This window comes from Sus scrofa, chromosome 2 (genome assembly GCF_054392235.1).
Source record: "Sus scrofa isolate SSC_HxYL_T2T_F1_AM1 chromosome 2, Sscrofa_HxYL_maternal_Yorkshire_Landrace_v2.0, whole genome shotgun sequence".
Lineage (NCBI taxonomy): Eukaryota > Metazoa > Chordata > Mammalia > Artiodactyla > Suidae > Sus > Sus scrofa.
This window is the reverse complement of record NC_139384.1, coordinates 76,240,861-76,262,769: the sequence shown is the minus strand read 5'-3', so window position 1 is coordinate 76,262,769 and position 21,909 is coordinate 76,240,861. Positions and strand designations below refer to the sequence as shown.

General features: G+C 55.0%; 2 protein-coding genes across 16 annotated transcripts; one reads left to right on the top strand and one right to left on the bottom strand.

Moving 5' to 3' along the window:
- Positions 1-32: 32 nt before the first annotated feature.
- BEST2 (bestrophin 2) lies at positions 33-6,336 on the top strand. Its single transcript, XM_085012750.1, has 10 exons — positions 33-807; positions 1,559-1,795; positions 1,921-2,015; positions 2,857-3,090; positions 3,187-3,341; positions 3,704-3,781; positions 3,959-4,111; positions 4,199-4,279; positions 4,463-4,614; positions 5,509-6,336. Exons 2-10 carry the CDS (start codon positions 1,644-1,646, stop codon positions 5,930-5,932), a joined length of 1,524 nt encoding a protein of 507 aa, XP_084868876.1. The 5' UTR covers positions 33-807; positions 1,559-1,643; the 3' UTR covers positions 5,933-6,336.
- Positions 3,343-21,736, bottom strand: HOOK2 (hook microtubule tethering protein 2). Of its 15 annotated transcripts, none has more exons than XR_014837537.1 (23): positions 21,598-21,736; positions 21,174-21,215; positions 20,991-21,076; positions 20,849-20,921; positions 19,856-19,906; positions 19,634-19,766; positions 19,467-19,534; positions 19,051-19,113; positions 18,656-18,736; positions 18,400-18,560; positions 18,172-18,312; positions 16,969-17,170; positions 16,582-16,692; positions 16,385-16,472; positions 15,659-15,728; positions 14,550-14,687; positions 14,271-14,455; positions 14,140-14,174; positions 10,819-10,901; positions 10,640-10,740; positions 10,344-10,454; positions 10,203-10,274; positions 3,343-4,990 (listed from the first exon to the last, which is right to left on the bottom strand). XR_014837537.1 is itself a non-coding variant. In XM_085012733.1 (23 exons), the coding sequence occupies exons 1-23, from the start codon at positions 21,640-21,642 to the stop codon at positions 4,964-4,966; spliced, it is 2,073 nt and encodes a 690-aa protein (XP_084868859.1). In that variant the 5' UTR covers positions 21,643-21,736; the 3' UTR covers positions 3,343-4,963. The 15 variants fall into 15 exon arrangements, 10 of the variants coding, with proteins under 10 accessions (XP_084868859.1, XP_084868860.1, XP_084868861.1 ...); XR_014837534.1 differs by lacking the exon at positions 21,174-21,215 and having other exon boundaries at positions 3,343-4,287; positions 4,388-4,990; positions 10,640-10,743; positions 14,368-14,455; XM_085012733.1 differs by having other exon boundaries at positions 10,640-10,743; positions 14,368-14,455.
- Positions 21,737-21,909: the final 173 nt, after the last annotated feature.

The window sequence follows — 21,909 nt, the reverse complement described above, 5'->3', positions numbered from 1 at the left end:
TGTATGTTACCTCCCTCTGCATGGCAGTGTGTGGCTGTGTGTGTAAAAGTGTTCTGGGGCCCAAGTAGGGTCTGCACTTGGCTGGTTGTATGACCTTGAGTGTGTCTTTGTTACATGGTATGATTATGAAGGAATTCAGGGTTCCTGCTCCTGCTTTCCTGGGTGGCTGTTTGGAGCGCAGTGTGGATGCCTGAGTGGTGAGAGCCTGGTGGGTTAGGATCCATCTGCTTTACACTTGCATATCGGTATGGGGGTGGAGTGGGTTAGGGTTCAGCGTCTGTTGTGTGACTCTAGAAGTCTTTGAGACAGTCCGTACTGCTTTCTGGGTCACCGTGATTGTGGGAGACTGTATTAAGGAAAGCTGAATTTGTGTCTAGGTCTGTTTTGTGTGTTTCTGCGTGCCTCTCTGTGTGCAATTACAGGTGACTGTAGAGTGACCCAACCTCACTGAGCGATGTGGGTATATGTCTGGGTCTGGTAAGGAGAGGGTTCCTGCCCCCTCCCCCTCCGAGACATCTGGATCCAAGATGTCTTGGATCTGCCAGTGACTGGGAGAGGACTGGGAGGAGCAAGGGAGGACAGGGTAAATCCCCCCCTCCTTCAGCCCCAGGTAACAAACCGATGAGACTTCTCCAAACAAAGTTTGGTAGGCAGCAGCTGAGGGGGGAGGGCCAGGGAGAGGCCATCCACGCCCACTCCCCAGCCCCCCCCTCACAGCCTCACAGACTCTGGCTGCAGCCCCACCCAACACAGACGCCACCCGCCCATCCTGTCCCTGTCCCTGAGTGTCCCTGCACTAGCTACCAGGTGAGAAGGACCCAGGCCTGGGGGAATAAGGAACCAGGAGGACAAGTGGGTCTGAGGGAAGAATCTGAGTCCCCAGGGTAGGGGTGTGGGGGGCTCTGAAGGCTAAAGGGGAATGGACATAAGAAGGGTCAAGGTGGATCCAGGAGAAGGAGGAGGAGACAAAGCCAAGACAATTGAGTGGGAGGGGGAGAGGTTGGGCCAGCTGTGCTGCAGAGGGAGCCAGCCTCAGGCAGGGTGCTGTGGGAAGGGACCTGGGGGCCTGGAGGCTTAGGAATCCGGCTTTGGAGGGCTTCAAAAGAAAGTGCAGGGTGGAAAGCGGGATGAGCCTGGGCTGGGAGAGTGGGAGGAGGGAAGGCAGAAGTGGGACCTGAAGGAGGGGAGTTGGAGTGGGAAGTCAGTTGGAGCCCCAGGAACCTAAAAACTGAAGGACTCGGGACTCAGGGAGTAGGGGAGACAGTAGACGGCGTCCAAGTAAAGAGTATGGGGTCAGGGTGACTCAGGTCAACTCGGTGGAGGGTAGGGGATGGACAGAGAGGGCTGGGGAGGGTGGCGCAAGACGCTGGGACCGGGAGTCCAAGGAAGGGAGTGGCCTGCGAGAAAGACCTTAGGAGAGAGGACTGGGGGCTAGGTCAGGAATGAGCAGGTGGGAGGGGACGGGAACCTGAGCAAGGGCCGGTGCGGAGGAGGTGGCCGGGCGCGGAAGGGAACGCAGAGTTGAGTCGGCTCCGCACCTCTCCACCCCCGCCCGCAGCTTGCAGCCCGGCCCCCCAGTCCTCGGCCCTCAGGCCCTGGTCGCGTCTAGCCCCTTCTTTCACTCGACCGGCCGGGGCGCCGCGATGACCGTCACGTACACAGCCCGCGTGGCAAACGCGCGCTTCGGCGGCTTTTCGAAGCTGCTGCTGCTGTGGCGCGGGAGCATCTACAAACTTCTCTGGCGCGAGCTGCTCTGTTTCCTCGGACTCTACATGGCGCTGAGTGCCGCCTATCGGTGAGGCGGCCCCTGGGTGGGGGGTGCCGGCCGGAGTAGGGGTTGCAGAGAAGGGGGCGCGGGAAGAGACACCGGCAGCTGGGGACCGGGGGCTCGCTCGTGACCCCGCGCCCCCTGCCTTGTAGCTTCGTGCTGACCGAAGAGCAGAAGCGCTACTTCGAGAAGCTCGTCATTTACTGCGACCAGTACGCCAGTCTCATCCCGGTCTCTTTTGTGCTCGGTGCGTTTGCGCTCCTGAGTTCCCCACTCCCCTGATTCTGAGAAATCCACGGCCATTCATGACTTATGGAGACCCCTATGCCTGCCTTTCAGGGGCCCTTCCCCCAATCTCCCCCCCGCCCCCCGCGCGCGCAAATATGCACTTCTGCATCCTTTATGCCAGGTCTGGCCCCAATTCCTGAGAACTTGGATGTCACCTGGTCAGTGTCCCCTGCAGTGCCCCCATGAGAGCTCTGTGTCATCCATAGGGTTATTCCCAGTCACCTCACGGACTCCCATCTGTGTCTGCATGAGGTTAATAGTGCCTCCCCTCACCTGCTCTGAGCCTCAGGGAACCCCTCCAAGAACCCCATATGCCTCCATCCCCTCAAGTCCATCCTAAGGGACATTTCTCTGACAAGTCCTGGCCTGTTGTTCTCAGTGACTTCATGCGACCTCAGCCCTCCTCCCACTGTTCTGGACCCACAAGGATGGGGTAATCAGCCTGTTTGGCCTGCCCTTCCTGACTTAGACCCTGTGCTCAAATCCCTGGCTCAGGGGCTCCCTGTGATCCTGGTGACCACCTGCCTGTGGGCCCTGCATCTCCACCTCTGTACCAGGATCCCAATCTCCTAGCCCAGGTGACATTTATGTAGCCAGGGTGACCCCAGCCTGCACTAATCTCTCCGACCTCAGAACTGGATATCTCCAAGTTCCCAACCCAGGTGGCCCCACATTGTCAGGGTGTCCAACCTACCCCATGTCCCTGATGCAGACCCTATGTCACTCCTTTTCCCATGACCTTGGTTCCCAAACCCCTAGCCCTGGTGTCCCCTCTGAGCCCCCGTTCCGGCTCCCCGCAGGCTTCTATGTGACGCTGGTGGTGCACCGTTGGTGGAACCAGTACCTAAGCATGCCCATGCCCGACCCGCTTATGTGTGTGGTGGTCGGCACAGTGCATGGGCGCGACGAGCGCGGCCGCCTCTACCGACGCACGCTTATGCGCTACGCAGGGCTCTCCGGTGTGCTTATCCTGCGCTCGGTGAGCACAGCAGTCTTCAAGCGCTTCCCCACCATAGACCACGTGGTGGAGGCAGGTGAGGCTCGAGCCACAAGTCAGGTGGGGGGGCGGGGAGGGCGGGACCAGGTCGCGGCAGGGACAGAGAATAAACCCCCTGACCTCGCCTCTCCAGGGTTTATGACTCGCGAGGAGCGCAAGAAGTTTGAGAACCTAAACTCGCCCTACAACAAATATTGGGTGCCCTGCGTCTGGTTCTCCAATCTGGCGGCGCAAGCTCGGCGTGAGGGCCGCATCCGCGACAACGGCGCCCTGAAATTGCTGCTCGAGGTGAGTTCGCCAGGTGCTCATTCATATAAAATATCAGGGAAAGTGTACTCCACCCACCCTGGAGTTGTATAATATCGCGCGACCTGCCACGCGCCTGCCACAAGGCAGATTCCAAATACCCTTATCTCCAGCCCCCAGGTGCATACTTATCTCTATGAGGCGGCTCCTAGGTGCACAATACCCCCTACCTCAGGCATACACTCACCACTAAATACTCTCCCTGGAGTCCTTAGAAGCACATGCCCACCTCCCACCTGGTGACCACTCATCTCCATCACAGGTACCCCCACTTAATCCCCACATGTGAGCTCACAATTCACACTCCCTTATGACCTGTATCTGCTCCCCCACCTTCACCCCAGGAGCTGAATGTGTTTCGGGGCAAGTGTGGGATGCTCTTTCACTACGACTGGATTAGTGTACCCCTCGTCTACACCCAGGTAATCCACCGTCCCTCTTTATATCCCACGTCAGAGGCCCTGGCACATTGGTCTCAAGGAAAACCTGAGGGTCAACTGAGACCCCATCACAGTAATTCCTGATCCTAGTCCTGGCCTCTCCGTGACTCCCAAGGTCCAGAAAACCCTGAACTGGCATTCACACTGCCCTCCCCCCAGGTGGTGACCATCGCAGTATACAGCTATTTCCTGGCCTGCCTCATCGGTCGCCAGTTCCTGGACCCAGCCCAGGGCTACAAAGACCATGACCTGGACCTGTGCGTGCCAATCTTTACCCTGCTGCAGTTCTTCTTCTACGCAGGCTGGCTCAAGGTAGGCGGGGCTTTGAGGCCCAGACTCCAGGGGTGAGACCGACAGGGGTCTTCAGGGGCTCCGCCTACCTCTCCTCTCCCAACTCAGGTAGCTGAGCAGCTGATCAACCCCTTTGGAGAGGACGACGACGACTTTGAGACCAACTTTCTGATCGACCGCGGGTTCCAGGTGAGACTCTGTGGAGACCATCCTCAGGCTACCAAAGGGGCTCTGTCTCCACCCCCCGCCAAGACTTGCCCTAAACCACCCTTCTCTCTTTGGTCACCACACTCCTACCCATCCTGAGGAGTCCTCCCTGCGGTGCCAGAGCTTTTCCAAGCCCCACTCTTCCCTGCGTATCCGTGCCCGCAGGTGTCAATGCTGGCCGTGGATGAGATGTACGACGACCTAGCCATGCTGGAGAAGGACCTGTACTGGGATGCAGCAGAAGCTCGCGCTCCCTATACCGCAGCCACCGCTTTCTTGAGGCAGCAGCCCTTCCAGGGCTCCACCTTCGACATCACGTGAGCGAGTGGGGGTGGGCGTGGCCTCTTGGGGGCGGGGCTCATGATTGTGGGGAGTGTCTGATTGAAAGGGCTGTGGGTCACCAGGAGGACCCAGCTAAAGCTACATCTTGGAGATTGGGGCTAAGAGCTGAAGTCTGTGAGGGCTGGGAGTTACCATTGTGGCTCAGCGGGTTATGAACACGATTAGGATTCATGAGGATGCAGTTTCCATCTCTGGCCTCGCTCAGTGGGTTAAGGATCCGATGTTGTGGAAAGCTGTGGCTAGGTCACAGATGGCCCTCGGATCCAGTGCCGCTGCAGTGTTGCTATTGGTGTAGGCCGACAGCTGCAGCTTTGATTAGATCCGCTAGCCCTCCGGATGCAGCAGACGCAACTGTAAAAAGAAAATTAAAAAAAAAAAAAAAAAAGAGTTCTTGTCGTGGCACATCAGAAACAAATCACACTAGGAACCATAAGGTTGCAGGTTCAATCCCTGGCCTTGCTCAGTGGGTTAAGGGGCTTGGCCATTGCCGTGAGCTGTGGTGTAGGTCGCAGACAAGGCTTGGATCTGGTGTTGCTATGGCTGTGGAAAGAAAAAAAGAAGAATCCGTGTTGATGTCTGTGACCTGGCCACTAATTGGGGGCAGAGTTAAAAGTTACATTCTGTGAGGACTGGATGGGTCAGAAGTGATGCCAAAGGATATGCAGCAGGGCCCCAGCTCAGCCTTGAGCCCTAAGTTTGAGCATAGCCAGAGCCAGAGGATAAAGCCAGGCTCTCTGGTGAGGAGCCAAGGTCCTTGGGGATAAGTGGGACAATAAGCTGGGTAGAGCCAGGAAAAGGAGTGTGCCCCCTTCCCAGCTCTGTTGATGAAAGAGGGGTGAGGCTGTATCACTGACCCACGTCTCCTGCAGGTTGGCCAAGGAGGACATGCAATTCCAGTGGCAGGAGGGCATGGACGCGCCACTGGGGGATGCACAAGGCGACTTACTGCAGCGTCTCCTGCCCATGGGCGCGGGCATGACCTCGGGAGGCCTGCTAGGTCGGCGCCTGTCCTTGCTGCGCCGAAAGAACAGCTGCGTATCAGAGGCATCTGTGGCTGGCAGCTGCGCGTGCTCGGGCGCCCCTGATGGTACGGCTCCAGAGTGCGGTTGCGGGGACACACTGCTGGATGTAGGCCAGCGGGAGCCGGAGTCTGAGCCACCCCCTGGCCTGGAGCCTCCTGTCCCAGGGCTGCCCACCGAGCCCTTCACTGTTGCGCCAATCCCTGGGTCCCGAGGGCCGGCTCCACCCTGGCTGCCCAGCCCCATTGGTGAGGAGGAGGAAAATCTAGCCTGAGACCTTTGAACACTGGATCCCCAAGGACAGGGGATGGAATCCCCTCACAGCCCACAGGCAGCAGTTTGGGTCTGCATGAGCGGTGTGTTGTGGCAGCTTCTTACCTGCCTGCTAAGTGTACCTGCCTTTACATTTGGCAGAGATTTGGAGAGCCTCTTGTGGGCCATGCACTAAACTAAGGGTGGGGTGTTCTTCCAGCTTCTCTGAACTGTGGGTTCTTAGCACCTGCAGCTTTACTTCCTACCCCCTCCTGTGTGAGAGGCCACTATTGCCTTTCTTCTCTTTAAAATGGACATATGAATGAGTGCTCACCTCATTGAGTTGTGAGGATGAAATGAAATGCAGCTTTAAAGTGTTTGGTTTTATAATAGGTGCTCAATAAAATGTCAGTGGTTTTTACTCAACTCATGCCAGGCATTATGCTAAGTTTTGAGAATTCCTCCAGACTATTTGATGATGCTATACCCATTTCTTCCCAAATTCTGTTTTCTTGGAGTTCCCTGGTGGCACATCAGGTTAAGGATCTGGCATTGTCATTGCTGTAGCTGAGGTTGCTGCTGTGGCATGGGTTCAATCCCTGGCCCCAGAACTTCTGCATGCTGCAGGCAAAGCCAAAAAAAAAGGGAAGGGGGAACCAAATTTTTTTTTCCATTTTTGGACACTCTTGCAGCATGTGGAGTTCCCAGGCCAGGAATCAGATCTGAGCCACAGTCAGGACCTAAGCCACAGCTGGGGCAACACCGGATCATTAACCCACCAGGCCAGAATTGATCCTGCATTCCAGTGCTCCCAAGACCCCACCAATCCCACTGCACCACAGTGGGAACTCCAAATTCTGTTTTATTTTTCTTTTTTCTTTTTTTTTGGTCTTTTGCCTTTTTTAGAGCTGTGCCTGCGGCACATGGAGATTCCTAGGCTAGGGGTCGAATTGGAGCTGTAGCTGCCAGCCTACACCACAGCCACAGCAATGCAGGATCCAAGTCGCATCTGCGACCTACACCACAGCTCACAGCAATGCGGATCCTTAACCCCCTGAGCAAGGCCAGGGATCGAATCTGTGTCCTCATGAATACTACTCGGGTTTGTTAACCACTGAGCCATGAAAAGAACTCTAAAATTCTGCTTTCTGAAATGAGCCCATGGCTTTACTCATTCATCAATATATGACCCACGGTCCCAGGACCACGTCTTCCTCCTGTCAGTCTTGATTTATGCTTCTGCAGGTGACCCCTCTGCTACAAGTCTCTGCACTCTCAGATACCCCTTCAGTGCTCTAGGTCTTACATCAGTCATGTGTTGATGACTCCTGGATATAGATGTCCAGCCAGGATCCTTCCCCTGACTCAAGATCCAGAGATTCAACTGCCTGCTCAGTATCTCCATGTAGGGATCTCATGGGCCGGTCCAACATAACATGTCCTCAAACCAGCTCCCTATCTACTGGTTCCCCACCTATCCCAACCTGTTTGTCAGCTTTCTCTTTCCAGAAGATGAGGCCTAAACCTGGGAGTCACCTTCAATTCCTCTCTTTCTTTCATCCCCCACTCCTCATCGACCCAGTGGCAAATCCTATCAGCTTTGTCTTCAAATTGTATCCAGGAGTTCCTGCTATGGCTCAGCAGTAATGAAGCCAGCTAGTATCCATGAGGGTGTGGATTCAATCCCTGGCCCCACTTGGTGGGTTAAGGATCTGGTGTTGCCGCAAGCTTTGGCACAGGTGTAGATGTGGCTCCGATCTGGGATTGCCGTGGCCATGGTGTAGGCCAGCAGCTACAGCTCCGATCCACCCCTAGCTTGGGAACTTCCATATGCCACAGATGCAGCCCTTTAAAAAAAAAATGGGGGCTATGCTAATGGCTTAGCAGTAACAAACTCCACAAGGATCTGTGAGGTTTCAGGTTCGATCCCTGGCCTCACTCAGTGGGTTAAGGATCTGGCATTGCCATGAGCTGTGGTGTAGGCCACAGATGCAACTTGGATCATGCATTGCTGTGGCTGTGGTGTAGGCCGGCAGCTGTAGTTCCAATTGAACCCCTAGGCTAGGAATCTCCATATGCCGAGGGTGCAGCCATAAAAAGCAAGAGAAAAAAAAAAAAGACAAATTGTATCCAGAATCCAACCATTTCCCATTTCTCCAGGGCCCACACCCTGGCCAGAGCCCTCACTGTCACCCAAGCACCCACCTAGACCAGTGACCTACAGCCTTAGCACTCTCTTCCAACCAGAGAAGTCAAAGGGAGACTATGAACACTTGAATCAGATTATGTTGCTCCTTTCCTTAGGATACTCTGTGGTTCCCACTTCACTTAGAATAAAAGATAAAATGGGAGTACCCTGTTGGCTCATCAAGTTAAGGATCTGGCATTGTTGTGCTGTGGCTCAGGTCACTGCTGTGGCACAGGTTCACTCCCTGGCCTGGGAAGTTCCGTTTGGCATGGGCATGGCCTCACAAGGCCCTGAACATCTCTTTGCTCTTGACTCCTCCACTCTCCCCTCACTCACTCCGCTCCAGCCACACTGACCTCCACTGTTCCTCTAACCCACCAAGCAAAGTCTCATCTCAGGGCCTTTGCACATGCTGTTCCCTTTGTCTGGATCACTCTTCCCCTCAAATACCTTCATGGTCCCTCCCTCACCTCCTTCAGGTCACTGCTCAAATTATGTCACTTCCTTGATGAGGCCTCCTTTCCTGGCCTCTTATCAGAAAGCACTACCACTGGAGTTCCCTTGCCAGTACAGCAGATTAAGGATCTGGCGCTGTCACTGCAGCTGCTGGGGTTGCTGCTATGGCAGGGGTTCGATCCCTGGCCCGGGAACTTCCACATGCTGGAAGCACAGCCAAAAAAAACAAAAGAAGGAGTTCCCATTGTGGCACAGCGGAAACAAATCCGACTAGTAACCATGAGGTTTCAGGTTCGATCCCTGGCCTCGCTCAGTGGGTTAAGGATCCGGCATCTGTGAGCTGTGGTGTAGGTTGCAGACACAGCTCAGATTCTGCATTGCTGTGGCCTGTGGCTGTAAGCTGTAGCTCTGATTTGACCCCTAGCCTGGGAACTTCCCTTTGCCTCAAATGCAGCCCTAAAAAAAACAAAAAAAGAAAAAAGAAGAAAAGAAAAATATCTCCCAAATCCACTTCTTCCATTCCTTTGACTTTTGCCTGCTTTGCTTTTCTGTGTAGCACTTCTCTTATCAAACATTTATTTTATTTACTTTGCTTATTCTCTGTCTCCCTTCATTGGAATTGACAGCTTTCCAAAGTGGGGAATTTTGTTTGAAGTTTCTTTAAACCCCACCACACACATACAGTTACACAGATGCAAACATGATTAGAACCTCTTACTGGGCGATGTCAGTCACTCACACTTTAGTAAGATCATAAGCTAGGCATTCTCCCTCTCTCTCTTTTTTTTAGGGCCACACCTGCAGCCAATGGAAATTCCAAGGCTAGGGGTGGAACTGATTGGAGCTGCAGCTTCCGGCCTACACTTACAGCCACAGCTGGATCTGAGCCACATCTGCAGCTGCAGACCTATACCACAACTCACAGCAATGCCAGATCCTTAACCCACTGAGCGAGGCCAGAGATCGAACCGGCATCCTCATGGATACGATCTCAAGTTGTTAACCACTGAGCCACAATGGGAACTCCTAGCCAGGCCTTTTTTAAAAGCAATGGTCTGAGTCCCTGACCCACCTTCTCTCCCTCCCCTCAGTGCCCAGAGATCAGTCAGGGCAGATCGAAAGTCTTTTATTATTTTTCTTCTCAAATATAAAATCACTCTTTCTCCTGGCAGCTCACTAACCCCAGGGAGAAAATCAAGAATAAGAATCACATTGCTCAAAAGAATAGGCCCATTCCTGCCTCTCGCCTCATGCTGCCCTCTTGTCCCACCTGGGAGGGCAAAGGGCAGAAAATCATGACCTCAAGGTTCTCAGGTAGCTGGCTGAGGCAAAATGCTGGGCTCCCCCCCATAAGCTGGGGGAATCCAGAGTGGATTAAGCCCTGATTGGCTCGGCAGATGGTAGGATCCTGAGATCCATCAGTGTTTGTCAGTGGGACGCATGTTCAGGGACGTGAGGCGTCCCAGGGGTCCACGGCGAGCGTTGGTGGCCAGCCGCTGCTGTGCCAGGAACGACTGGGCATGGGCAGGTGCCCGCTCTTCCCCAGCTCGCTGCTGCAGAGCCATACCCTGGAAGGAGGGGCGTAGCTGGGTCAGGTGAACCCTAGGACACCCCCCCCATACTTCAGTCACTGTGCCAGTGCACTCACCATATTATACCAGGCACTGATGAGCAGCTTTTCCTCCTGCTCCCGCTGACTTCGACTCTTCTCAAAGTCCATCTGCCAAGGAGGGAATAGTCAAGAGCTGGTAATATGCTGGGAGCAGTGAGAAGGGATGAGAACACTCACCTCCAGGTGCCGAATTCGGACGTCCCGCTCCCGGAGCTGTGTCCTCAGGGAATGGAGTTCAGGGGGAGCCCCCCCAGGTGGCCGCTGCTTGGGTTCCAGGGTCTGCATGACCTAGGGGTTAGGGAAGACACACCCAGGGTGAACTTGGCCTCATAGGCTGTGTCGTAGAAGTCTGTGGCATGATATGGCACGGCAGGTGTGGGGGCAGGAGGCACAGAATTGCAAACTGGAAGAAGGCATGAATCAATGGGAGGCCCAGCCTCGGTGGGAGGCTGGTGGGGCACGAGCATCCTCACCATACGGGCTCTGTCCACGTAGCGGCGGTACCGATCCTCCATAGCCCTCAAGTCCGCGTCCTTCTTCTGCAGGCTGTGCTGCAGCTCCTCAATGCGCCGGGCTGCTGTGGGAACAAGGTGGCCCTTCAGCTCCTTGCCAATCCTGGGGCTCCCCCCTCCCATCTGCTAGTCCCACTCACTGTTGCTGTCGGCCGGAGGCTCTAGCTCCTCGATGTACTCGCGCTTCCGCTGCAGCTCCAGCTCCGCCTCATGCAGCTTCTGCCTATGAATGTGGGACAGGCGGCAGCAGGCTGAGCTCTGGGCCCACTCCTCTTCCTCACAGTGGTGGCCACAGCCTGCCTAGCCATCCAGAAGTAACCCTGTAGACCTCTCTGCCTGGCCCCAAGCCTGGGAGCAAATATGCCCTGGCCCCACCATCTCCTTAGCCACCTCAGCCATACCCTTTGTCAGGTGGCTCCTGGACCAGCCCTCCATCTGTCCACTTCTCCCCATTCCACAGACCACAAGCTGGTCCAGCCACCGTCATCCCTTGCCAGCCTCTTCTACTCTCCACCCTTCAGTTCCATTCTCCACCCAGTAGCCAAGGATCTTCCCAGAATGCAAATCACTTATTAAAAAAAAAAAAAAAGCAAGCTAATACTTTTCAGTTCTGCCACCTTTGGCAAAACCCCAAATATTTGTTTTCTTTTTATGGCCACACCCACAGCACATGGAAGTTCCTAGGCTAGGGGTCAAGTCGGAGCTGCAACTGCCGGCACATGCCACAGCCACAGCAATGCAAGATCGCAGCTGCTTCTGCAACCTACATAGCAGCTTGCAACGCTGAATCCTTAACCCACTGAGTGAGGCTAGGGATCAAACCCGTATCCTCATGGACACTATGTCAGGTTCTTAACCCACAGAGCCAGGGAACTCCAAACTCCCAAAGATTTGATAACACTCCCTGTAGGTAAGAATATTGTCATGCATTGGACATGGGGCATGGTATAAGGACTAAAAGTAAACGTTTGGCTATGTCTACTAACACTTCAAAGGCATATGCCCTCTGAGTCACCCGCTCCATTTTTGTGATACATTTGCAGACAAAGGAAATGACGCATATACAAGGTTTTACTTTGTTGCATTGGTTGAAATTGCAAATGCCTTAAAAGAATGAGTTAAACATATTATGATATAAAAAAATGCTGGAGTTCCCATCATGGCGAAGAGGAAACAAATCCGGCTAGGAAACATGAGGTTGCAGGTTAGATCCCTGGCCTCGCTCAGTGGGTTAAGGATCCGGCATTGCCATGAGCTGTGATGTAAGTGGCAGACGTAGCTTGGATTTGGTGGTGCTGTGGCTGTGGTGTAGGCTGGGAGCAACAGCTCCGATTAGACCCATAGCTTGGGAACCTCCATGTGCCGAGGATGCAGCCCTAAAAGGAAGGAAGGAAGGAAGGAAAGAAGGAAAGAAGGAAAGAAGGAAAGAAGGAAAGAAAGAAAGAAAGAAAGAAAGAAAGAAAGAAAGAAAGAAAGAAAGAAAGAAAGAAAGAAAGGAAAGAAAGAAGGAAATTAATTCTATAGGCCAGTCTTTCTGGACCAGAATTCTATAGGAGAATTAAGTCCTAATGCTTTCAGGTATCCACCTTCTGTAAGGAAATGACTTTCAGCGCTCTGGGTCGGCAGGTACTAGCTACATTCCGTCATTAGCAGAACTGAGAAAACAGTCATGAAAATCATTTTCTGTAAAGCCTAGTTTCCTCGTGGAAACCCAGTTGACAAAGTCTGCTATATTAAATAAGTAAATAAATAAGGACTCCCTTTATTTATTCACATAGGGAAATTTCCCCAGATATCTTGTTAAGTAAGGAAAGCAAAGTGCACATGCTATGCTACCTTTTGTGTATAGAAGGAATGAGAATAAAAATCTATATTCAGGAGTTCCCACTGTGGCACAAGGGGATCAGCAGCATCTCTGGAGAGCTGAGTCACCAGGTTCAATCCCCAGCCTGGCACAGCAGCCGAAGAATCCCACATTGCTGCAGCTGCAGGTTAGGCCACAACTGCAGCTCAGATCTGATCCCTGGTCTGGAATACTCCATAGGCAGCGGAGCAGCCAAAAAAGAAAAAAAAAAAAAGGAATCTATATTCATATTAATTTGCTTTAAAAATTCTGGAAGGAGTTCCCAGTGTGGCTCAGAGGTAACAAGCCTGATTGGTATCCATGAGGACTCAGGTTCAATCCCTGGCCTTGCTCGGTGGGTTAAGGATCAGGGGTTGCTGTGAGCTATGGTGTAGGTCACAGATGAGACTCAGATCCAGCATTGCTGTTGCTATGGTGTAGGCTGGCAGCTGCAGCTCTGATTTGACCCCTAGCCTGGGAACTTCCATATGCTGTAGGTGCAGCCCTAAAAAGTTAAATGTTTTTGGAAGAATTTCCATAATAAAAAGACAGGAATGGGGTGGAAACTAAGTCAATGAGGGGGGATGGAGCGGTATACCATTTTTTTTCAGTATAGGTTAGTATGTTTTGTTTTGCTTGTTTTTGTGCTTTTTTTTTTTTATAGGGACACACCCATGGCATATGGAAGTTCCCAAGCTAAGGGTTGAATCAGAGCCACAGTTGCTGGCCTACACCGCAGTCACAGTAACTCGGGATCCAAGTCACATCTGCAACCTACACCACAGCTCACAGCAATGCCGGATCCCCGGCGCACTGAGTGAGGCCAGGGATTGAACCCACATCCTCATGGATACTAGCTGGATTCATTTTCACTGAGCCACAACGGGAACACTAACGTTTTGGTTTTTAAACTATAAATGTGATAGCAGAGTTCTCGTGTGGCTCAGTGGTTAATGAACCAACTAGTATCCATGAGGACGCGGGTTCACTTCCTGGCCTCACTCAGTGGGTTAAGGATCCCATGTTACCATGAACTGTGGTCTAGGTCGCAGACGCATCTCAGACCCCGAGTTGCTGTGGCTGTTGGGTAGGCCAGCAGCTACAACTCTGATTCAACCCCTAGTCTGGGAATCTCCATATGCCACGGGTGCAGCCCTAAAAAGACAGAAATAAATAAGTAATAAATGTGATAACTATTTAAAATAGTTTCTTCAGGAGTTCCTGTCGTGGCGCAGTGGTTAACAAATCCGACTAGGAACCATGAGGTTGCGGGTTCAGTCCCTGCCCTTGCTCAGTGGATTAACGATCCGGCGTTGCCCTGAGCTGTGGTATAGGTTGCAGACGCGGCTCGCGGCTCGGATCCCGCGTTGCTGTGGCTCTGGCATAGGCCGGTGGTTACAGCTCCGATTCGACCCCTAGCCTGGGAACCTCCATATGCCACGGGAGCGGCCCAAAAAATAGCAAAAAGACAAAATAAAAATAAAATAGTTTCTTCAGTCTGGGTTTTAGCTGACTCCCTCTCCTCGTAAACAACTTCTCATCAACACCAGATCCGTGCCCACAGGATCTGCCCCAGCCTTTCCCTCCCTACCCAGGCTTGCCCTCCTCTGGGACTCACAGATGTTCCTCCAGCTTTCTCTTCAGCAGGGTTGACTGGGGGAGAGAAGAAGCACTGGGTGAGTGGGGGGGGGTTCAGGAGTCCCAGGGTGAAGAAGATAAGGGGTGCCACCCTGGGCCCAAGGTACTTACAATGGACTTCACGGGGCATCGGGCAGCAGGGAGGAGAGAGAGGAGGATTACTGGGGGACATGAGAGAGGGCCAGGTCGGGAGGAGGTGGGCACTCACGTCCTCAGTCTTGCCCCCCTGCTCCTGCAGGGCCTTCTGCAGGTCCTCCACCTGGGCCCGCAGCTCCGATAGCTGCTGCTGGTTCAGCCTGCGGGGGTGGGGTGCCCCCGGTCAGTGCCTGCGCCCGCCCTCAGCCCCCCATCCACGTTCTTGGGTGCCGGCTCCGCCGAGTGGGTCCTCACCGGTGCTGAGTCTCCAGGCCGTGGCGCGCGCGGTTGGCCTCCTCCAGGTGGCGCTGCAGCTCCTCCTGCCGCTCCCGGTCGGCCGCCTCCTGCTGGCACAAGCGCTTGTTCTCCAGCTGAAGCCGCAGGAGCGTCTCCCTGCCAAATGGGATGGAGTGGGCAGGGCTGGGGATGGGTGACCCCTCAGGCCCTGCCCGGGTTCCGGCAGGGAGACTAGATGAATGGGGCCAGAAGAGGGACAGCGTCCTCGGCAAGAGCCCAGCCAGACCAGTGGTAGAATTGGAGTACGGGGGACCAATGCCTAGGCGTCAGTGGGCGGAGCACCGAGAGAGAGAAGCAAGGTAGGCGGAGCCATGAGCTGGGCCTAAGGGTGGAGCGGGTTAGAACGCTCAGATGGGGCTGTGGAAAAGCAAGACCCTGCCGTTTGGAAAGCTGGGGTGGGAGTTCATGTGGGCAGGGCATAGGCGGGTGAACCTAGCAGGGAATACTTTTTTTTTTTTTTTTTTTTTTTTTGTCTTTTTGCCATTTCTTGGGCCGCTCCTGTGGCATATGGAGGTTCCCAGGCTAGAGGTGGAACCAGAGCCGTAGCCGCTGGCCTACACCGCAGCCGCAGCAATGCGGGATCCGATCCGCGTCTGCAACCTACACCACAGCTCACAGCAACGCTGGATCCTCAACCCACTAAGCAAGGACAGGGATAGAACCCTCAACCTCATGGTTCCTAGTTGGATTCGTTAACCACTGAGCCACAACGGGAACTCCAGGGAATACACTTAAGGCAAGGCTGTATCCTGGGTGGCAGAACTCAATGTGAGTGGGGTTGGGGCAGGGAATTTTTGCCTGGGGAGTGGAGACAGGTTGGACCTAATTTGTGCACTAAGGATGGAAAATTCTGGATAGGTGAATCAACAATAGGGCTAGAGCCTCGATCAAGTTAAGAGCAGAATTGGGTGTGGGTAGGCCCAGAAGCCTGGCTAGGGCTTGGGAACCAAGCCCAGCAGGTCTGGCTAGCAGTAAGTACCGCCATGGGGGGTAGTGTGGCGGGGTAAGCTGAGGGTAAGCACTGACAGACTGGGGTGGGGCCAGAGCTCTGGGTGACCCCAGGATACCTGAGCTCCGCAGGTAGGATCTCAGCTGCTAAATTTTCCACAGCTGGTGAGGTAGGATCCAGTGAGGGGTCTAGAGAATGCGAGAAAAGTCTTCAGGGGGCTCACAGTCCCTGTCCCCGTCCCTAACGTTTTCCTTCCAAGAAGCATCTTTGGGGGCTCAACATCTGCCAGAAGCCTGACTTCACACAAGTCCTACCCTTGGCTGTACAGGAAACAATGATGCTTGGCCTGAGTTTGCCTTTGCCCCACCCAGAACATGGAAGGACAGCCCCTGCTTCCTCTAGGTCCATGTCACTTTTTTCTTTTTCTTTCTTTTCTTCTTCTTCTTTTTTTTTTTTTTTATGCCCACATCTTTGGCATATGGAAGTTCCCAGGCCAGGAGTTGAATCAGAGCTGTAGCTGCCAGCCTACGCCACAGCCACGGCAACACCAGATCTGAGCCATGTCTGTGACCTACACTGCAGCTCACGGCGACACTGAATCCTTAGCCCACTGAGTGGGGCCAGGGATCAAACCCACATCCTTATGGATACTAGTTGAGTTCATTCTGCTGAGCCACAGTGGAAACTCCCCATGTCATCTCTTCCTCCAGCATGGCCTACCTCTGCCCTCAGCCTAAACAAGCCCTGGAACACTGCCTTTTCTGCCTGCCCTAGCAGCACACCAGGCCAAGAAAGGCCCCAAGCCACCCCTCTCCCAGGTGCCCAGGATGGGCCTCCAACTCACCAGCCTGGCTCAGCCCCCGAGGCTGCATCTGGGCACAGCGCAGCTCCTCATTGGCCTCCCTCAGGGAGTCCCGCTCTGCCAACAGCCGCTGGAGGGACGGGGTGTAACAGGCCATTTGAGGCAGGACTGGCCTCCTTGGGAATGGGCTACGCCATGATGGGCAGGGTAGGGTTTGGGTGGTAGGACCTCAGCCTCACCTCCTTCTCCTTTGTCACCAAATCATACTTCTCCTCCAGATTGCGGCACTCAAACAGCCATTTCTCTGCCTTCATGGCCTCCTCCTGCCACTGGCCCTGCAGTTCCTGAACCTGAAGATGGGGGAGGGGAGAGGATGGCAGGGTGGAAAGGAGGGCAGAGGGTGAAAGGATGAGGTGAAAGGGACCAGCTGCAAGGAACTTGGGGGGGGGGGTTTAAGAGAAGGGGCGGGGCTCACAAGCCTAGAGAGGAGCTGGTTGGACACTGTCCTCTATATACAAGAAAAAGCAGGCTCCGGGTGGAAGGGGTCATCACCATGCTGAGGGTGGGCCAAAGCCAGCTGGACGAGACATGAGGAGCCCCGTCAAAGTCCAAGTCCAGGCCCGCACCTGCCGCCGCTGCGCCTCTAGCTGGGCGCGCAGGGAGCCCGCCCGGCGCAGCTCGTCTTCCAGCTGCCGCGTGCGCTCTGCGTGGCCAGCATTGCGCTCCTCCAGCTGTCGCACCTGCCGCCGCAGCTCCCGCAGCTCGCCGAGGCGGCGACGGCAGCTGCTCAGCGTGGCTTCCAGCTGCCCAGCCCGCTCTGAGGACTGCCTAGGGACAGAGGCAAGTGGAAAGGGAAGGCGGGGGTCTTGGGTCAAGGGTTCAGCTTGAACGTGAAGCCCTCAAGACAGGAGAAGGTATCACTTCAGCCTTGGGGTGTCTGGGTTCAAAGTAATAGGTCATGAGGGTCAGGGGTGGAGGTGGGGGAGCCTGGCAGTGTTGGGGGATCATTAAGGAGCATAAAGAGAGCCCTAAGCTTCAACAGTTAGCTCAGGGCCCAAATCAGGGATCCTCAGGGGGGGAATTATGGGGATACAAAATGAATGTGGGGTTACGGGGGGGAGAGTGGGACTCAGAGGGTCTGAGAAACCCTCGTGGACACTTTGGGTCATGAGGTGACTGTGGGACTGACAAGGGCATTGTGGGTGCAGGGGTCATGATGGGGTCATGGGGGAGCTTTGGGGCAGAGCACTATGGGGTCCTTGGAGGTACAGTAGGGGCTCACTGGGCACTTCAATATTACAGGGGGGCTGTGGGGTCACAGGGAACCCTTTGAGGCTACCAAAGGCATGGTGAGGTTGAGGGATGGGCACTATGGGGGCCCACCAAGCACTTTGGGATTGCAGGGGTGCTGTGAAAGAAAACACAGTCATGACAGAGGGGTCATGAGGGGCAAGGTATGGGATCCTGGAGGGCACCATGGGATGCTGGGGAATGAAGGGACCCAGAATAGCACAGTGGAGTCTGGGGACCATTATGGAGGGGCGGGGGGCTGGGCCTACCAGGGTCACAGGGATGCTATAAGGTACAGGGATATAATGTGGGATAACAAGGACACATTGTGGAGTCCTGAAAGGCACTATGGATCCAGGGAGTTTGGTGTTGTCCAGAGGATGAGGTGAATTCCAGGATAACGCAGTGGGGTTCAGGATGGTATTGCAGAGTCTAGGGGGCATTGTGGGGGCCCACTAGGAACTTGGGGGTTTCAGAGGTACTGTGGATCAGAGGAGTACTCTAGCAATGGAAGTGTGCGGTGGGGACCTGCCACTCACCGAAGCTCATCCATCTCATCCTTCAGGGCCTGCGCCTCCTGGGCCAGGCTGGTCAGTGCCTGGTTCCGCTGTTGCAGCTCCATGACCTCTCGCTCCAGCTCAGCACAGCGCAGACGTTCATCCTCCCTGCCGTTCTCCAGCCTGGAAAGTAAGGGGAAGTGTCAAATGAGGGTGCTGGGTCTGCCCCAAGTCCTGCAGCCTGCTGGCCCTGTCCCTGGCTGACCATACCTGAAGTTCTCCTCCTGCAGCTGCTCCAGCTGGGACTGCAGCAGCAGCAGCTTCTTGGTGGTGAGGCCAGTGGTGCCCTCACCCTCTGGCTGGCCCACCCGCTCCCTCAGCACTGCGTTCTCCTGAGCCAGGCTCTGCTTCTCCTCTGACAGCAGTACCAGCTGCAGGCAGGATATGCCAATGAGCTGGGGCGGGGAGGAGGGCTAGGCAGGCCACCCTGCTCTGGGAGCATCTGTGGACCCACCCTCGGCCCCACCTGCCGCTCCAGGTCCAGACACCGCTGCCGCAGGTCATCGCCCTCATCAGCCTCCTCACTCAGGAAGTAGTACCTGCGTGACTGATGAGAGGAGTGGAGGAATGAGGTTGGGAAGAGGCAAGAAGCTCAGGGATCTAGGGGAGGGGGTTGGAGGAAGGGAGGCTGGGATCTCCAGGGGCAGAGAGGAGGGAGCCAAGAAACCCTCATAATCTAAGAGAGTGCTGGGAACCGAGGGGACTGGAGGAAAGGCAATTCGGGAACCCGGAGGACCTGGCAAGGGAAGCAGCTAGGACCCTGGGGGATGGGAGTGGTTTGCAGGCTTAAGGTCAAACCCTTCCTCCTTAGGCAGCCTGGAAAATCAGTAATGGACCTTTAACAAGGTCCCCACCCCTTACCTGGCTATCAAAGTTCCCATATGTGTCCGATGACAGAGAGTCAGAGATGTCTTTGCTCATGAGCTGCAGTGGGGTGTGGACATTGAGATGAGCTGAGCATTCTGAGGACAGCCTCCAAAGGTTCTAAAATCCAGACTAAGGACCTCCTCATTCTCTGGTCCCCAAAGCCAGTTCTCCCCAATGGCCCCAGCCCAGAGGCTGCCCCATGTGTCCAACACGCAGGGAGGCCTGGTCTTTTCAGCTTGCTAGGTTGTGACTTGGAGCTGGCATACACATGAGACAGGGAAATCGGACCAGCTGAGTTCCACAAGGAGCCCGGACCTTACCAGGGCAGAGCCTGTTTGTGCCCAGCTGCCTCTGCCCTGGAGATGTCCACTCCCCTGAGGTTCCTTGTCACATTGGATACCCCCACCTACCTCCTGGATGGCTTCCATCACCACATGCTGAACTGATTCTTCAAGTGTCATGATTCTCTGGATGTGCTCTGGGGATCAAGGTGGGGGAGGCTGAGATGGGGGCCGGTGGGGAGAGACAAGGAGGATTTTTTCAGGTCTTCCCCTAGGGACCTCCTAACCTCCCATACCCTGCTTTTTCTCGCAACTGATGGCACAGCCCAGAACCAGCTGAAGCAGCTTGCCAAGCTCTTCTGGGTCTGAGAACTCGCCAATGAGGCTCACATCTGGAAGGTGCTGCTCCAAAATGGGATGCCCCAGGACCTGAGGATCGGGGGAGGAAGGGGTATCAGGGGCTCATGGATCTCCCCTCCTCCCAGCCCAACCCCCTAAGTCCCTTTATAGTTACTCACATCCTGGGAGTACTCCACCAGGCTCTGTAAGATTGTCTTCAGATTGGTGACCTGGGGAGGGGCAAGGAGTTGTGTCCAGGGTCCCAAAGTCCCCCAGCCGGGGCCAGGCAGCCCCCCACCCAGAATCTGTCTACCCCATCCTTTTTTTCTGTGTCTCACCTCCTAATCCCTGGACTTCTCACTCTGTTTGGCCCCATTCTCTGAATGTCCCCTCTCTGAGGAGTGACCTGTCTGGCGGCCTACCCTTCTTATCCATGTTCCCATGTCTCCTGAATTCAATCACTTCTCACCATCTGCCCCACCACCCTTTGACCCTGGCCACCATCCCCTCTCACCCGGATTACTGCACCAGCCCCGACTCAGCTTCCGCTCTTGCTGCCTACCCTCTATTCCTCTACAAGCAGCCAGGGGGAGCTTTTTGAAGCCCAAGCCAGGTTTATGTCTTTCTGCTACTAAAATTCTTCCCTGACTTTACATACACTTAAAAATAGAATCTACCTCCCTGCCTAAGACTTCCAGGCCCCTGATGACCTCATCTACCATTCCTGCCCCCCTTGCTTTCTGTTCTGACCTCCCTTCCATTCCTTGACCACACCAAGCTTATTTGCAACTCAGGGCCTTTGCCGTTGCTGTTTGCTGTGTCTGAAATATCATTCCTCCAAATCTCACATGGAAATCAGCCCATCTGATCCCACCCACTCCCAGGTGCTCTCTCTCGGCCCAGTTTTTGTTATTGACATAAAATTGATTACCACCAGAAGTCAATGTTAATGTTTGTGTATGCAGGTTTGTACCTGTGTCATTTCTTGCTGCACACTCAGGCCTACTTAATATAAGAATAAAGGAACAGAATCATAGTTGGCTAATCACCACCATACATCTCTCCCTCTTCCTGTCCAGGTCTGTCTGTCCGTCACCAAGGACTTGTCTAACTGACCCTTCCCTGGTCATCTCTTCACCAGTCTGTCCCCCATTCATAAGTCCACCTGTCACCTTCAGCCTGCAGTTGGGACTTGGGTCGTCTGAGATGCCCTGGAGCCATGCCTCGTTGAACCAGGAAGGGTCTCTGGGGGCGAGAATGTGGGATGAGCTGCTGGGGGTCCCTTTTGGGACCCTCCCCCTCAGCCCCACTCACATCTGGTTCAGCACATGGGCTACTGCAAGGCCACTGCTCAGGTCCTGGGGGCTGGTACAGGGGGGCGGGACGTGGAACATCTGCAACTGGGTGGGGGAGAGGAAAGCGCAACAGGTAAAATCAGGGCCTGGGACCACGGAACCACACCCTTTTTGCAAACTTTTCAGTCCGTAGGAAACTCACAGGGTTGGGCAGGGGGTTGGCCTTTTGCTCCAGCAAGCAGCTCTGTGGGGGAGTGGTCTCTGCTCACCTGGAGGAACCGGAGGGGGCGTGGCCTCCCTGTACCTCTGCCCAACAAATCCCGCCGACCAGGCCAGGGCAGAACCACGAGTCACCTGGTTCCCACAGGCACCACATGACCAGGCCAGCTCACCTGTGCCCTCACCCCACATGACCCAGTCACGAAGGGGCGGGGCCTCACCTGTTCTTTCCACGCAAACCTGCTACGTGACAAGGCGGGTGCTCAGGCCAGAGTCCAACGGTCTGGCCGGCCGACGACCCCTTCCTCCTCCCAGTCCCAGTATGGAAGGGCGAATAGAGCCAAGGTCTGGGCTCCCGGGCGAGCAGAGCGGGCGTACACCTGTCCCTGGCACCTCCCCCAACCTACCCAGGTGAGCAGAGACCCGCATAGCTCGGCCTTATCCACGCTCATGACTCCTGATCGGATTCGACCCCGGCCGCGGAGCCCTGCCACGGCAGCCGCGTCCAGATCCGCCACCAGCTAGCGCTCGCAGCCCCGACCTCCCGCTCGGCCCAGAGCGCCGCCCCGCCCCCTAGGCGCAAGCCCCGCCCTATACACGTGATCTCCCGGCGCCCTTTCAGGCCTTCAGTCCCGCCATCTTGGATCCGGGAAGCAGTTGGAGGCCAGCCCTGCCGCTAGGGGTCAGTCTGGGCCAGCCTTGCGCATCCCTACGGTGGC